The 17,048-nt window shown below is 42.4% G+C and overlaps 2 protein-coding genes across 5 annotated transcripts in view; one reads left to right on the top strand and one right to left on the bottom strand.

Annotated features, from left to right (window-relative positions):
• Positions 1-23: 23 nt before the first annotated feature.
• On the top strand, positions 24-4,901 carry cep63 (centrosomal protein 63). 2 transcript variants are annotated; one of them, XM_054789892.1, is made up of 8 exons: positions 24-294; positions 404-581; positions 760-843; positions 1,647-1,766; positions 1,835-1,948; positions 2,071-2,249; positions 2,319-2,574; positions 3,767-4,901. In XM_054789892.1, exons 1-8 carry the CDS (start codon positions 269-271, stop codon positions 3,938-3,940), a joined length of 1,131 nt encoding a protein of 376 aa, XP_054645867.1. In that variant the 5' UTR covers positions 24-268; the 3' UTR covers positions 3,941-4,901. The 2 variants fall into 2 exon arrangements, with proteins under 2 accessions (XP_054645867.1, XP_054645866.1); XM_054789891.1 differs by having other exon boundaries at positions 760-855; positions 3,767-4,898.
• Positions 4,902-11,404: 6,503 nt separating this feature from the next.
• Positions 11,405-17,048, bottom strand: part of LOC129188661 (uncharacterized) — a 28,202-nt gene continuing 22,558 nt past the window's right edge. For all 3 annotated transcript variants that reach the window (XM_054789514.1, XM_054789515.1, XM_054789516.1), the window contains one exon: positions 11,405-14,501. The gene's annotated coding sequence lies outside the window, so the exon portion shown is untranslated. The remainder of the gene's footprint in view (positions 14,502-17,048) is intronic.

The following is a 17,048-nucleotide window of genomic DNA, read 5'->3' as shown; positions in this document are numbered from 1 at the left end:
TGATGACGTTTTTAGGGGGCGGAGACATAGCGTCACAATGGAAAATAGTAATCTCCTACTTTAACGTTTTTATAAAGTTCCACTCCCAAGATTTTACTTGACAACTGTACATTTTCGAAGCAGGCGAATGGTTGACGAGTTAGCTCGCAGTTAACTCTCGGGTCATCCCTAAATACGTGACGTCACGTTGTTTAGCTTTGAACGTATGATGGCGCCACAGTGGTTAGCTTGCTGCTAACGGACTCGCCTTTCTCTGCCATCGTTTAAGATGGACGCGCACAATCCTGACCTGAGGTTAGCGACATGACACTACTTAATGACTAACTTGTATCAGTCCGCTAATTTATTGCGATGGCGGTGGTGACTTCACTTTGTTTTCTTTCCATCTTGTCGCACCAAACAGCTCCGTGTTGTCGGACTGCGAACCAGAGCTCCAGGAGCTTATGAGGCAGATCGACATCATGATTGACCACCAGAAGAGCGATTGGGAGGCCCAGATGCAGGAGATGCAACTACAGCTGAAGAGTGGCCAGGAGGAGATGTCTGCATCCAGGGTCCTCCTTGAACGCAAAGACCTGGAGGTGGGATAACACCTGGAAACTGAACTGAACTAGACTCTTGGGTTGCGTTCACAATTGTTTGTGAATTGGTTAAAACGGATTTCTGACCGTTTGCGCTGCTAGCGCGGTTCATTTGGTCGAATGTGAACGCACCCTGAATTATGTTGCTGTCTTGACTCATGTTGTGCTCACGTGACAGATCGGAGTGCTGCGTCAGCAACTGGAAGACGTTCAGACAGGCCGACAAGCGCTGGCAACCAAGTATGAGAAGCAACTACAAAATGTCAGTGAAGAGGTGAGGAGTCGCTTGGCACGGTTTGTACTTTGAATCACACGGACAGGCGGAACGCTAGCTTTCCCGCTACATCAGTGATTCCCAGGCACATTAGTGATAGATTTATTTTTAACTATATTCTCACAGTCTTGTCTTTCTCATAACTTTACGTTATTTAGGTGCTACTGACTTTTTTTGTCAGAATACGACCTTATTCTTGTAATAGCACGACTCTTGTCCGCATAGTTTTACGTTCTTCTCATAATTTCCATGACTTTTCTGTTGTACTGTTGCTAAATTTTGCTCTTAATTTGACAACTTTAGTACCGCTGGGTTAACATTTCTTTCTGGTAATAATACAACTTTCTTTTTGTAGCTGTACGACTTTTTATTCTCGTAATATTACAACTCTTTTCTCGTAAGTTGCTGTTTCCCTTTTAACTTTGCAGTTTTTTTGAGTGTTTTTACAACTTTATTCTCACAATTCTACAAATTATACGTTATTTTTGTAGCACAGTGACTTTTTTCATGGTATGTTTGTCCCAAATGTTTATATATATATTACTGCAAATAACATCTCTGTTCATCTACGGGGCTTATTTGCTATTTGTTTCGTATTTGTGAACATAGGGAATCATGAAACGGGGAATAATCTGTTCTAGAGTCAGACTTTGCCCATCACAAACCCAGTCTTGACTGATATGCAAGCAATTATTGTATGGATCCATTTGTGACGTGACTTGTAAACAGTATGATTGGGTTGTGTATGGAATGTGGGGGGAAAAAAGAGATAAAATGTTTTTGTTGTGCAGTTGGACAAGTTAAAGAGGAGCTATCACAAGCTCCAGCGCAGACATCTCAAGAAGCTCAGCAGTGAAGAGTCCAAAGAGGTTGACAAGTCAGAAGTGAGGCTGCTCAGTGACAAGCTTGAGGTACGTGGATCACGCTCACGTGCCCTCTGCTGCCACCTGCTGGTCATGTGCAGCACCTACCTGGACAGGAGTACAGTCGCAGCTGCGTGAAGTGGGAGCAGCAGTGCCTCCTCTACCAGAAGCAGCTGTCGTCGTTGGAGGCCCAGAAGAAGAGCCTGGCTGATGAGCTCACACACGTCAAAGTAAAAGGACTTTCATTAGCATCATTGCACTGCTTACTGTTTGTTACCTCCACCAAGCATAAAGGCTGTCGGGGTGGAGGTCTGCTGTCCACTCACGTCGCTGTCCTCATCCTCTCCTGCAGGCTGAGGCTGCGTCGCTGGCCTCCCTGGAGAAAAGCTATGTGTCGTCGCTGAGGCACCTGGAGCAGGACAACCTGCAGCTAAGGCGCGACCTCGCCGAGACACGCCGCCAACTCGAGCTCTTCAAGGGCGGGACCACCGCACCCGCCGCTGCCGACCAATCGCAGCCAGCTGGGGAAAAGTATGCGACACACGCACAGACGTGTGCACGTACTGCCTCGCTAATACCACATCTCATTTTAATTTGCAGCGCGAATGGTGAGGGGACGACTTCCTACGAGGGCGAGATCCAGAGGCTCTTCACACAGCTGAAGACATCGGGGCGGTCCCGTGACCAAGCTGCGCCCGGCGGCTGTCATGGGTCCACAGCTTCTGCCACGGCTGCCGACAGAAGAATCTCTGGGGGAGACTCGGCGCCGACTCCAGTCGAGCACGCTCCAGAGGGGTGGAGCTCCAGCTCAGAGGACACGCCGAGCTCCAGAGAGGAATCAGCACCCTCCCCGATGGTGAGGCTCCTCCCGCTTCCTGTCCAGGTGTTGGAGACCTGCCAACATGTGCGCATTTTGTTACAGTTCGCCGGCTTCAGACGCTGAAGTCTGGACTACGGCCATGTGTTGAGATGAAAGTGTACACTATGCCAACTCGCTCCTCCCACTACAAACCCCCCTGCGGAGCGTGAACTCCCAAAAAAGTCTAACCTCGCACTGCGGCAACACAGACCGTAAAGGCGGAGATCTGTTGGCTCGTTTACATTGTTTCCTGTGTGTATATGGCGCGTTCACAAAAGCTTTCTCTGATTTCAGATCAACATTTGCAATAAAAACGACTGTAGTAACGCATCAATTAGTTCCAGCTGCGGTAACACTCCCCTCTCTCTTTAATTACCATTGTTCACTTGCGACAAAGGATGCTAACAAACTAAATAATGGATGAGAGTTGTGGTTGCTCACTGAGTTGACGTCTTGTCTCGCACTCAAGCTGCCCAAGAGCTGCAGTGGAAAAGCAGGAGTGTCCAATTTGTGGAAATAAAATTTGACCCAAAAAAAACAGCAAAAATGCACAATATGAAGAGAAAAAAGCTGAAATATTGATACTAATAATAACATAAAGCTTTGTCTGTTTATCTGTTTATTAGCCTTTTTACAAAATAAAATATCAAATTCATGTAATACAATTATAATTATTATAATAATTTTATAATATGTATATTCTGATAAACCTCTAAAATCCACAGTATATAAAATGTTTAGACATTTTACAAAATAAAAATATAATGTAATATAATAATAATTATATAATATGTATATTCTGGTAAAGTATTTAAATGTAAATATACAATATAAAAATGTAATGAATATAATAAAATAGTTGCAATTAAATATAACAATAATAATTTAATTAATTATTAATTATAACAGATGTAACAGATGAATTTCCCTGCTGTGGGATTAATAAAGTACTACTGCTACTACTACTACTACTAATTTTATAACATGAAAATAAGATGTATAAAATAATAAGCCTCTAAAGTATTTAAATATACAGTGTATATCATGTTTTTTTAGCCCTTTTACAAAGTTTAAGAAATATTATCAAGTAGTAATTATAATAATAATAATTATTATTATTATTATTATATAACATAATGTGTGTTCTGGTAAACCTGGATCTCAGTTTGGTGTTTTTGTTGGCCACTAGGAGCCTTTGCCGCCGTCTTCCGCGGACGTCATGGTCTCTCGGTTCTTGGAGGAGGAAAGTCTTCTCTCCAGTGAGCTGATGCAGAAACTGGACTCTCACATCCTCAGTATGACGGAGAACAACGTCAGGACCGTCTCCGAGCGCCTCACTGCCGCTTCTCCTCCGGACCTATAACGAAGGTGAACTTTTCCCAACTCAACGCTTTATTGACTGTTTTTAACACTGTTGTACATTGAAGGCATCACAAGCTAAAAGTGACACCAGCCAGACTCCGTCACATTTTAAATAAAGTGGCAACATCCTAACAGGGCGCTCAAAGTACTCCAAACACTTTGCTCCAGCGCTGCTTCCCCTTCTTTCTCATTTTGAAGGTGACTTTGTGCGGATGTATGGTTCTTGTCATCGTCCATCTCGCCAGACGTCATAAAGTATCCCTGAGTAAGCGCACCACTTCCTGTCCACGATGTTAACAACACTTTTCCCAGAATTGTTGAGCCGAAGTTCATTCTTTGTCGCACATTCCTGATGGCGGGGCCTGCCTGTCCCACCTCGCTTGTGTCCCGCGTGGTGTTCCGGATGAGACGGGAACACCTCATTGTTTTTGAGGACGCGCACGCTCTGCTCGACGCGCATTCTTACCCTCTAGAACCAAAATATTAGTAACAGCTCACGGTATGAGGCAGTACAGTTGTACAACCACAATAATACACACAATGTAAAATGAGTACATGTATTCAATCTAAGCATTATTTTAATTTTTTTTGTTATTGATTAAATTATGGCACAAGAACCCTCTGTGTGTTTTTGCGTGTGTGCGTATGAATATGAATATTAGAACATGAAAATAAAAATATAACATAAAGATTTTGTGTAAATATATATAAGATACATTAAAATAAATATTTAAAAAAATATAAAATTATAGTTAATTGGTGACTCTAAATTGTCCATAGGTATGAATGTGAGTGAATGGTTGCTTGTCTATATGTGCCCTGCCATTGGCTGGCCACCAGTCCAGGGTGTACCCCGCCTGTCGCCTGAAGTCAGCTGGGATAGGCTCCAGCATGCCCCCACGACCCTAATGAGGAAGAAGCGGTATAGAAAATGGATGGATGGATAAAATTATATAATTATTTCAATATTAAATAAAAAATGACTATGACTTTTAGATTTTTTATAATCATTCACACTAAATATTTGTTTTAGTCCATATGTTGATATTATATATATATAATACAGTATATTAAAAATGAATATTTAAAATGTAAAATGAATGTTTTGTATATATTTAATATTAATTTTTAAAATGTAAAATATAAAAGGAATATATATACATATAAAATAATCATTGTGTCTTTTGTTTTATGATATGCTAGTTAAAATAATAGAAATATACATAATTATGTTTAGTATTTTATTTTATTCAATGTATGCCTAATATCCTTACATATTAATGAAACTGTATGTAAATTTTTTTTAAATTGTGTTTTATTTCTATAAATATTTGTCTAAATATAATTTTTGTTGAAAAGGACAATCGGCAAAGGGCTGCTGGTGTGGCTTGAACAGCCTTGTAGTATCACTTTGTTCCACGGGGGGTGATCACGAGCTACATTTCCGTCCTTCCAATCTGAGCAGCACATGAGGGCATCATGAGGGCAACGCTGCACTTTCTCTTTTATTGAAAATCTGTAAGAGCTTAAGATCTTAATGACCTTTACTTTTTATTTTTTGGATAAAATTTTGTCTAAAATGAGTAAAACTCCCAGGAAAAAAAGCATTTGATCTGTGTCATCATGAGTGCATGTGAGCACACGTCATTCCCAGGACGTTTCACGGCTCATTAGCTGATGGCAGCTGCTGGCAGTCATCACAGCGACCACGGCGGGGTCATCAAGATAACGCCTGAATGATACCAAAGAACCTCCAACCTGCCTCCAGTTCACTCTGGAGTCATACTGTCAAGATTTTATCAATGTGCACTGATTAGCCTAGCTTTTAGCTAAGCTAAATTAGTTCACAAGTCTAAACAAGTCCACTGCTGTGTTTTTAAGACTTTCATTACGCTGGTCGTAAACTTGTCGCCTGTCGTTTGAGGTCACAGAGAGCGAGAGAAAACATGGCTGTCAGCTGTGAAGGCCGCAAATCAACATGGAGCGCTTTCTCTGAGTCAAGGAAAAAATGTGTTTAAAAAGTACAGATCAGGATGGGAAAGTATGAAAATGCTTACAAAAACCCAAACCCTAAACCCGATCACGAAACATACCCTAGACACAACCATAACACCATCATTAACCAAAACCCGAACCCCAATCACAAGCCAAACCAAAACACTAATGTGATCCAACCCCATACAAGATTCGTACCCAAGCCACAACACCAAAACCCTAACCCTAACTAAAAAAATCCTAACCCCAACCGTAACCCTAGAGAGAATAATGAACAACTCCAAGTCCAAACCTAACCCCATCTTTAATCAAAACAATAACCCAACCTTAACCCAAACCCCATCCAGACTGGATCCCGAGTGGCGGTTGTGTTGACGTCATCAGGTCCATCATTGCCACCTGACCGTGCACCACCAATGCCCCCACCTCTTCACCCCTTCCCCCAGCAGCAGCTGCACACACTGAGAGTGAATGTGTTTGCTTCCTGTCTCCTATCTGCTGTCTAAAGACAACCACGACTTCCTCATTGCTGACAGCTGTGACCTCTGCTCTTCTACCAGCATCTGGAGAAGATGTGAAGGCAGCCGGCACTGTACTGTGTAACAGTGGTCCCCAAACCCCAGGCCGCAGGTCATTTGGTACCGGGCCGCACAGAAAGAAAAAAATAATTTCCATTATTTCATTTTTTTTAATGTTTTATTTTGAATTTGAATTTTATAAATCATGCTCTTTTGTGGTTGAATACGGCCTTATTATTAGTCAAAACTATGCATATTTAAACACGTTACGTATTTATTCTACACTAGTCACTAGGTGTTTCCTTGTTAGTGTAATGTTTGGTGAGACACACAAGCACCAGACTTGATCGCCGGAACAACAGGCTTTTATTGCAGGTTTGAATGATCCCACAATAATCCCTAACACGAGCTACTGTTGCGGGTATAACCCACGGCAAGCTAAAACTAAGTGCTGAACCCCTGACTTCACTTCCTGTCCCTTAGCACAGTGGTCCCCAAGCCCCGGGCTGCGGCCCGGTACCGGGCCGTGGGTCGTTTGGTACCGGGCCGCACAAAAAGAAAAAATAATTTCCATTATTTCATTTTTTTTTTAATGTTTTATTTTGAAAAGTGTCCGGATTCTGTCTGTTACATCCGTTTCAGTTGACGCATGTCCATTGAGCGTGTGCTTTATCTCATGCAGCACAGATACACTACTACTGTATTTTTACCATTTTTCTTTCACCTCATATTTGGTGTCAAATGCTGATACTACGTGGGAATGCATAAAGGTAAGTTTTGATGACTTTTTGAGTGCTAATGGCCACATTTGTCTCAAGTTAATTCATGCTAGCACACTGCCTTTTACCACACACGTCAAACAGCCATGTAATCATCTCTCTGGAAAAACTTGGCTGGAACTTGAACTGGTGGATGGTGGGTCGCCATTCATTTTGTGCTTTTAATTTGATGTTATTCATGTCTTAGTTTTATACAATACATAATAAATAAGATATAGTAAATTAGATCGCTGTAATGACCCTGAGGTACCTAAACTCCTCCACTTGGGGCAGGATCTCATCCCCGACCCGGATATGGCACTCCACCGTTTTCCGGGCGAGAACCATGGACTCGGACTTCGAGGTGCTGATTCTCATCCCAGCCACTTCACAATCAGCTGCAAACCGATCCAGTGAGAGTTGAAGTTCACGGCTCGATGAAGCCAGCAGGACCACATCATCTGCAAAAAGCAGATACTCAATCCTGCAGCCACCAAACCGGAACTCCTCAACAGAAGTGACAAAGGGCAGCCCTGGCGGAGTCCAACCCTCACTGGACACGGGTCCGACTTATTGCTGGCAGTGCGAACCAAACTCTGACACCGGTCATACAGGGAACGAACAGCCTGAATTAGCTGGTCCGATCCCCCATACTCCCGGAGGACTCTCCACAGAATTCCTCGAGGAACACAAAACACATGTAGACTGGTTGGGCAAACTCCCATGCACCCTTAAGGACCCTGCTGAGAGTGTATAGGACGAAAACCACACTGCTCCTCCTGAATCCGAGATTCAAATATCTGGCGTATCCTCCTCTCCAGAACCCCTGAATAGACCTTACCTTCTGAAAAAAGGGGGACCACCACCCCAGAGGTACTGCCTCCTATGTCCACACGATGCTGCAGAGTCGTGTCAACCAAGACACGCCCACAGCATCCAGAGCCTTAAGGAACTCATCCTTAAGGACTCAGGATCTTATCCACCCCCCGGGCTCTGCCACCGAGGAGCTTTTCGACAACCTCAGCAACCTCAGCCCCAGAGATAGCCCACCGTGGAGTCCCCAGGCTCTGCTTCCTAATAGAAAGACGTGTCGGTGGGATTGAGGAGGTCTTTGAAGTATTCTTTCCACCGATCCACAACATCCCGAGTCGAGGTCAGCAGCACACCATCCCCACCATACACGGTGTTGACTGTGCACTGCTTGCCCCTCCTGTGACGCCGGATCATGGTCCAGAATCTCTTCAAAGCTGGCCGGAAGTCGTTCTCCATGGCTTCTCCGAACTCCTACCATGTCCGAATTTTTGCCTCAGCCACTGCCAGAGCCGCAGACCGCTTGGCCTGCCGATACCTGTCAGCTGCTTCCGGAATCCCATGAGCCAAAAAGGCCCGATAGGACTCCTTCTTCAGCTTGACGTCAACCTTCACCACTGATGTCCACCAACGGGTTCTGGGATTGCCGCCACGACAGGCACAGACCACCTTACGGTCACAGCTCCAATCAGCTGCCTCGACAATAGAGGCACAGAACACGGTATGTTCGGACTCAATGTCCTCCACCTCCCTCAGAACATTGTCGAAGCTCCCCGTAGGTGGGAGTTGAAACTCCTTCTGACAGGGGACTCTGCCAGTCGTTCCCAGCAGACCCTCACATTACATTTGGCCTGCCAGGTCTGACCAGCATCCTCCCCCACCATAGGAGCCAACTTACCACTAGGTGGTGATAGGTTGACAGCTCCGCTCCTCTCTTCACCCAAGTGTCCAAAACATATGGCCGCAAGCCCGCAATATCATCAAAGTGCGGCCTAGGATGTCCTGGTGTGCACATGCGGACACCCTTATGCTTGAACATAGTGTTTGTTATCAGCAATCTGTGATGAGCACAGAAGTCCAATAACAAAGTGCTGCTCGGGTTCAGATTGGGGGCCGTTCCTCCCAATCACACCTCTCCAGTTCCCATTGTCGCTGCCAATGTGAGCATTGAAGTCCCCAGTACTCCTCTAGAGACTCCAAAAAGGGTGGGTATTCTGAACTGCTGTTTGCCGCATAAGCCGTCGCCCCACCCGAAGGCTGAGGGATACTACCCTCTCGTTTACAACATACAGGCCACAAGCTGTGGCGCAACAAGAATTGGCACCCCTGCCTGTCGCCTCTCACTGCTGGTAACGCCAGAGTGGAATAAAGTCCAGCCGCTCTCGAGAGGACTGGGTCCAGAGCTCTTGCTGTGTATTGAGGTGAGTCAGACTATATCTCGCCGGAACTTCTAACCTCGTGCACCAGCTCCGGCTCCTTCCCTACCAGAGAGGTAATATTCCACGTTCCAAGAGCTAGCTTCTGTAGCCGAGGATCGGACCGCCAAGGTCCCCGCTTTCGGCTTCCACCCAGCTCACTTTGCACCCGACCCCTTTGGTCCCTCCCATGAGTGGTGAGCTCATTGGAGGGAGGTAGGCCTGGCCACCTGACGCTCGCCATTGTGCCACTCCACCAGGGCTCCAGAGGGGTGCTGCGGTGACACGTGTCCGGGCAAGGGAAAACCTGGTCCAATGGTTTGTTTCATCATAGGGGTCTTCTCGTGGCGGAAGCTGATAGTGTCCGATCTTGAAAATACAGCGGATTGGAAGCCGATCCCGATCATGAATGTAGGCTCAGGACATCCCTACTAGTATACATTAGTATACATACTGTATAATATTACATTCATGAGCAATACTGTCAACATAAACAGCTAAAAATGTACATTCAAACATACAGTAAGGTGCAGGAGTATTTGGTCGGAGAGCCTTGAGCAGGTATGTTACGTTGTACCAATACTTTTGAGCTCCTGAAAATGTACATATTCTTCATAACAGGGCTTTTGAATCCTTCCTGGTAAATGACGCATTTTAGTGAGGCGTCTTAAATGAAAGCAGGGGCTACTACACTTCAATCACAGGATGCTCCTTTCTTTCTAAATCTGTTCTGGTGGCATATAAAGGCCAAAATAACAGCTTTGTTGCTGTCCAAATACTTCTGCACCTAACTGTACATACATGTGTGTAAAGGTACATACAGGTACACACACACACACACACACACACACGGTGGTAATTTTAGAAAGGAATGTGACATTACAGTCCAGGCTTCTATAGTTCCTCCCATCAGGAAGTGCTGCACAATGGAAGCAAATTGCCACAAAAGTCAGACATTGGGGACAGAGGTGGGGTAGGGTGGGGTGGTTCAGACGTATGACTGTGTCAGCTTTCACACAACAAGCTGTGAGCGCACACACACACACACACGTGACATGGTACGAGGATAACATAGTACAAGTCAGTTAGCGCTAATGTGTTGTGTTCCACAAGCAATGGGAGCCTAACTGAAGCCTGGATGATGAGTCCCATGAGCAGATTGTCGCTCTCCTCTCGCCTGAGGTGACGACTTTATCTGGACTTTACCATCTGCTTGCACGGGGGCGGGGCTTAGGCTGAACGTGAAACCTGAGGGTCTTTGTTCAGGTTCCCGGTGGTCCACGAGATGTTTGGATGCAAAGGAGCTGTGATGGTTTGCTTTTAGTTGTTAGCATTACTCTCAAAAGCAGTTATATTGTCTTTTTCATATTTAATACAGAGTACCCAATTAATTTGTTGTGCTGCCAAGCCTCCCTTTCCTTTCTCTGCTGCTTGGGGCAGAGGGCTAAGGAAATAGCATCGTGAGTGTCAGTTTTTTGGAATGTTTTTGGCAATTTTTGGTTTAGATGTACAAATATGAATTATCAGGCCACACTGAATAGAATAAAACAATACTCTAAGAAAAGGGCTGCAATATTCTGTTAATACAGTTGTAATATTACGGGAAGAAACTCATCATGTTGGAAGTAATTTATATGTAAAAAAAAAAAAAAAAGTAATATGAAGAGAATAAAGTCGTAATTGTTGGAGAAAAAAGTTGTAATATAATATATATATATACATAATATTTATAATATTCAAATAAAAATAACATTAATGTTGCGATAATGAAGTGTAATTCTATGAGACAAAAGTTGAAATGTTACAAGAATGAAGGTCGCTGGTAATAACACAAATCACTGAAAAACCAAAAAAGTAATTGAAAAAATTCTTACTTATTTATAAACTTAATGACAACTACAGTATTGCAATTATTGTATTAAAACAAACAATTAGATAAAAAAATATGGTTAGAACAAAGTTGTAATTTTCCAAGAGAAAAGTAGTAATTATGAAAATAAAGTGGTAATGCTCAAAGAAAAAGAATGATAATATTGTGAGAATCGTGTAATTTTAAGAGGCAAAAGTTGAAGTGTTACAGTAATTACGTTATTAATGTTTGTCATGATAATAAAAAACACCAAAAAGAGACCTATATCAAAAAAGTATTTATTTATAAATAATACAAACTATTATATGAAAATATTTAAAATTATTAGATTAAAAATGAGAAGAATAAAGTTGTGTTTTTGCGAGAAAAAAGTGGTAATATTATGAGAATGATCTTCCAATGATGCTTTTTGCTTCTCACGTGATGTGAAACTCCCATTGCAAGGATAAAGACAATTTAATAAAATAAAGACAACTATTTATCTGCGCCATAAAAATCATAGTTTTTGTTGTACTTAGCCTACCTACTTGTTTTTAAAATAAACATGTTTCCAGATGTTGTCGGTCAGAGTTGTTGAGAATGCACTGCATTGTGTCCCAGCATCGCTGTGTCTCTGTTGGCGACACACTTTGCTGCTGTTCGTCAATGCATTCAGAGTGTGTGTCTGTGTGTGTGTGTGTGTGTGTGTTGTGGGTGGTGGCCTGACAGGTGCATGTGCTTCAAAGCTGGAGGGCAGGACATCCTCTTTGTCTCTCAAACATCTGCCCTGTAGCTTCAGGCTGTAACATGAACGCCATCTTTCTACGGAGCCCTGAGGAAAATGAGCATGACGCAAAATCACACCCTAAAAGCGTTTTTTCTGGGACGTTATTTGATCCACAAACATTAGGCGTCGCAGCAGAGAATGCTGCTGGTGTCTGTTGTCACAAGCGCCGTGTTGTGGCGCAAACATGCCGCTTGTTTTCCCTCAAACAGCCAAATTTGAGTTCAATACTTTTCCAAAAGTGGTTCTGCGAGAGAGGTCACCTGGAATGTTGCTGCAGGTTTTTTTCTAACAGAAGCAGTCGCCTATTGAGGTATTCTCATCTTTAAAAGTCAAACTCACACAGGGTTCTTTGTCAGTTGCTAGCTCCATAAATGCAACACTCACCGGTCACTTCAATAGGTACAGTCAGTCTATTGTGTTGTTTGACGCTTCCTTTCAAGCAGACGTTAAATCGCTGTTTTTTGGGGGGGGGTTTTTTTGTTTTTTTTTTTGCTCGTGGAGAACATAGTTGTGTTGACCATGAAGGAATAATATCACCGCCCACCCAACGTACAACCTGAAATGTAATCTGAGGCTGCCCGGATGTACGGCTGTTTCTTCATTCGAACAGCCAACGCACGTAAAGTTGGAACTGCGTGCGAGCTGTACGTTGTGCGTACCAACGACGTGCATAAGCTCCGCACCGGAAACATGATTGCTTCTGCACATGCGCGAGACCTACATCACCTCCTCCACTCGCAATGTTTTGCGACAGAGCTTCTGCGACTGTTACTCACCTTCTGTTACGTCGCTCACATACAGCAGAAACACCTGGCCATCGTCTCAGTCAGCCTTCTCCTCTTAGGGCACAAGAATGTACCTGAAAACAGATAAGTCTGTTGGGAGGCTCAATGCAGAACCCCCCAAATGAAAAAATATTGCAGCCATCCCTCGTTTAGTGCAATTAATTACTTCCAGACCTGACCGCGATGAATGAATTAAAGTAGGATTCAATAGAGCATAGAAAACCTGTTTACCACCTTCTAAATACACTTTTAACATTATTAGAGCCCTCTAGACATGCTATACTCCTATACCCAGACAGACCCAATAGACATAAGAAGGGAAAATAAGCCATCTTAGACATAAAGGAGACAAGACAGACTCACACGCTAGTATTGACAGCGTATTTCCTGCGGTGGCGATTGTCTCATCAATGTAACGTTACTGCCACCTAGCGACCAGTGTACAATACTATTCTACTGCCACTGTTTTGGTTTAGGAGAGACTCATGATGTACTTCAGTCGCTTCATTAACGAGCAAGAGAAAACATGCGGTGTACATTCACACAGGAGCTGCTGTCGGCCACTCTCTACACTGCTAACCTGCTGCTCGCACTCAGTTAACAGTCAACTCTAGCTAGCTGACATCACACACGTCACTTCTTAAGGGCTCACGCATCAAGGCACATATAATGTATTACACGTCATATCACGTCTTTAGAATGCTTTATATTTGTATTTTCGTTCACTTTGCCATTTTTATGCTTGAAAATGCTTAATTTACACCATGAATATGTACAATTTGCTTAAATATGCCTTTTTTTGCTAATAGTAGACCATATTCAACCGACCATTTATACATGCGTAATTTTTTGCGTAATTAATGCATAGGTATCATGGCAGCGGGGTTGTGACTGACTAATATTTAAATTTGTTTGATGATCTGAAACATTTAAGTGTGACAAACATGCAAAAAAAAATAAGAAATCAGGAAGGGGGCACTCTTTCACACTACTATATACTGTATTTGTGTGTGTGTGTGTGTGTGTGTGTGTGTGTGTGCATATACTGTACATACATAAGACTACTCAGTAGATCACACAGTCTACATCTATATTAAATTAAAATAATACTTGCGTGTAGCACAAAAAAGCTTGTAAAGTCAGAACAATTAAGTTGAAATATTACAATAAAAAATGTAAAATATGAACGTGAGAATAAAGTTGTCATTTTGGGAGACAGAATTAAAACTGTTCATCATTGTGTTACAACGTTTCGCGTTTTCCGAAGTTTTACGCCGTTTCGTGGTTAAGAGACACTCCCATGGATTACCGTAAAAAGTCGTGTTTTTTTGTGTGTGGTTCGTAATTACGAGAGTTGCTCGAGAACTAGTCACGTAGTTCGGCGAAAGAATACATAATCACCCATAGCCAGCCAAGGAAGGACTTTGCTTTTGTTCTTTTTCGGGAACTTTTTGACCTTCGTTTTGTCCCAGGTGTAAGAATGTTTGCTGTTGTTGGATTTATTGCTGTTGTTATTATATGTTATGTTTTTTGTGTATTCTTCTGTGATAATTGAGGTATCTTTTACTTGTAAATTCTGGAACTCTTATGTCCGGATGGCGAAACAACAGGGGGCGTGTCTCATGAAACCTGAAGAAAGCCATTTCTGGAAAAGACACATGAACAACAATGGTAAGTAGAAGAAAATGGAAATAATCCATGTTGACTGATAAGATCAAACAAAAACACAAAAGCTAAAAAAAAAAAAGTGACATTTGGAAACGCCTTCCACCGGTGGGAGTTTTCCAATAAGCCATTTATTTTCTTAGCGAAACGTAAAGCACACTCATTTAAAAGCTGTGTTGACGTTCCTGTCAAAACAAGCATCTTCTTCGACGTCAGGACGGGAAACAAGCCCACGGGATGTTGGCATAGCGGCGGAGATGTCGCGTAGCAACTTTATAGTTGAACGTACTTTATTGAATTAAGCCTTGAGGCAGATGCATAGAAATGATCACCACGCTTCCATGTGACCAGTCATGTGCTAAGCAGCATCCGTATGAGCGGCAGCTTGTTTGCTTTTATGCGCGGGTGAGGAATGTCTCGTGTCAGCAGGCATCAAGGAGCGTTTGTTTGAGTGACAACACGCCTGACATGTTGCTCACCTCCAGGTGCACCACCATCTTGTTTTATTATCTGGATTATTGTGGACTTTGTGCTTTCGACTCTTCACAACACAGCTTGATTCAAACTTAAAGCTCCGCTGAGTTGCGTTTTTTATTTCATGAATGAAAAACCTCTTTCCTTTGTAAATAAAAACAGGCTTCGCTACACATCTTTAAAGAAAGCTTAAAAGCTAACGGCCACGATTAGTTTACTGTTACCTTTTTTTTTTTCATTCAATGAGTCCAGCTATTGCAGGGATGTCCAAAGTGCGGCCAGGGGGCCATTTGTGGTGCAAGGCTGTTTTGTTACTGGCCCATGCCACATTGTAAAATTTTACAACATAACTAAAAAACAGGAAAAAAAAAACAGCAGAAATGGCAAAATCAGCAGTGATTTTACAAGAATGAAATCCAAATATTAAGAGAGAAAAAACAAAATAACATTGCAATATTATGAGGAAAAATGGAAATTTTAGTACCATATAGTTGAAATTTTAAAGAAAAAAAAAAGAATAAAGATGACATTTTTGGTTGGGGAACAAGTTATAATAATACAAGGATAAAGTCAAAATATTATGGGAATATCAAGTCAAGCCAAGTCAAAAATTGACAAGAAAAAAGTTCAAATGGTTTGAAAAATGAACTACAGAAATGGGTAAAAAAAACCAAAAAAAAATTGAAGTGAGTTTCCCAGAACAAAGTCTAAACATTAAGAGAAACATGGTATTCACTAGAAAAGTCAGTTTTCCGAGCATAAAGTTAATAACTCCTCCTAATAAAGATAATATTAATCCTCTTGACATTATGAGGAACAATAATGTCATTTTACTATCACAGAGTTGAAGTATTAATGACAAATTTTTTAAGTTGTAATATGACAAACAAATACAGTCGTAATATTACAAGAAGTAAATTTACCAAGATTATTTAAGAAAAAAACAGCAAAAATGGGGGGAAAAGCAAGAGTGAAGTTGATACAAATATTATGCTTTTTCGTCTATATCACACATCTGATTATATATATTCTTGAAATATATATATAAAGTGGCCCATGCATACTTTCATTTCATCATTCAGTTTGTGGCTCTTGGTGGAAAAAGTTTGGACACCCTGGCTCCATCGCAAGGTGTGTAGAATAAAAGATTGATATATCCACGCGTTTTACCTTGACTCCCATAAGAACCACATACAGTATTTTGGATGTACAGTATTCCTGACATGTTATGCTTTACTCATGAATACATCATAAATACAAGCCTTGTACACACACTCATTGACGGGGGACAGCTTTGTGGGAAAAAAAAAGTAGGCTTCACTACACATCTTAAAATACGTAGCACTCTGCCCCCTACCTATCAGTCAGCTACAGACATGGGAGCTATAAATTTGATCATTTAGTTTTTTTTCAGCAAATAGGCTAACCTAGTTTGGTGCTAAAATGTCTGCAATGTTAGCACTTTAGCTTACACAGAGCTATTCTAGTGTGTGTTCTCCTGCCCCACTCCTTACACTTCTTTCCTGGCGTAAGCAGCCTGATGAAAGATGCAAACATGAATGTTGATATTATTGGACGGGCTTCACCTTTAATTCTGTCGTGACGTAACTAACGTGGATGAAAACGGTAGCAATGGCCAGTACAAAGTGTTGGCGGAGTGTCGTCATTCCAATTCATTGTGCTCCAAGGAGTTGTGGTAATGAATTAGGGCGCTGACCCCTCCCCGGTCCACCCCCAGCAGCAGCAGCAGACTGCAGGCTCGGTTAGACACCTTGGTCATGGTAATTTGAGGAATGCGGCCATTTCCTGCTTTCCAAGAGCAAACAAAAGAAGCGGCTGCAGTTCCACCTCACTGGTATTTTGTTCAGACACTTGGGCCCACCAGGGACCAGGTCTGGATCCCCAACAGGGACCAGGTGTAGATCCTCCCCAGGAATACGGAAGGCCACTTTCACCTGAAAACGCTTGTTTTGAAAACATGGCGGTTCTTGTTTTTGACGTCAACGCTGGGAGAACACGCGTGTTGAGTATAGACACGTGTGAGTACGTCACA

Source organism: Dunckerocampus dactyliophorus, chromosome 10 (assembly GCF_027744805.1).
Source record: "Dunckerocampus dactyliophorus isolate RoL2022-P2 chromosome 10, RoL_Ddac_1.1, whole genome shotgun sequence".
In the NCBI taxonomy this organism is placed as follows: Eukaryota; Metazoa; Chordata; class Actinopteri; order Syngnathiformes; family Syngnathidae; genus Dunckerocampus; species Dunckerocampus dactyliophorus.
This window is presented reverse-complemented; position numbering and strand designations above follow the sequence as displayed.

Coding starts and splice junctions, on each gene's coding strand:
- cep63 (XM_054789891.1), top strand. CDS start 269: ATGGACGCGCACAATCCTGACCTGAG. Junction 582..759: donor TTGAACGCAAAGACCTGGAG/GTGGGATAACAC, acceptor CTCACGTGACAG/ATCGGAGTGCTGCGTCAGCA. Junction 1,949..2,070: donor ATGAGCTCACACACGTCAAA/GTAAAAGGACTT, acceptor CCTCTCCTGCAG/GCTGAGGCTGCGTCGCTGGC.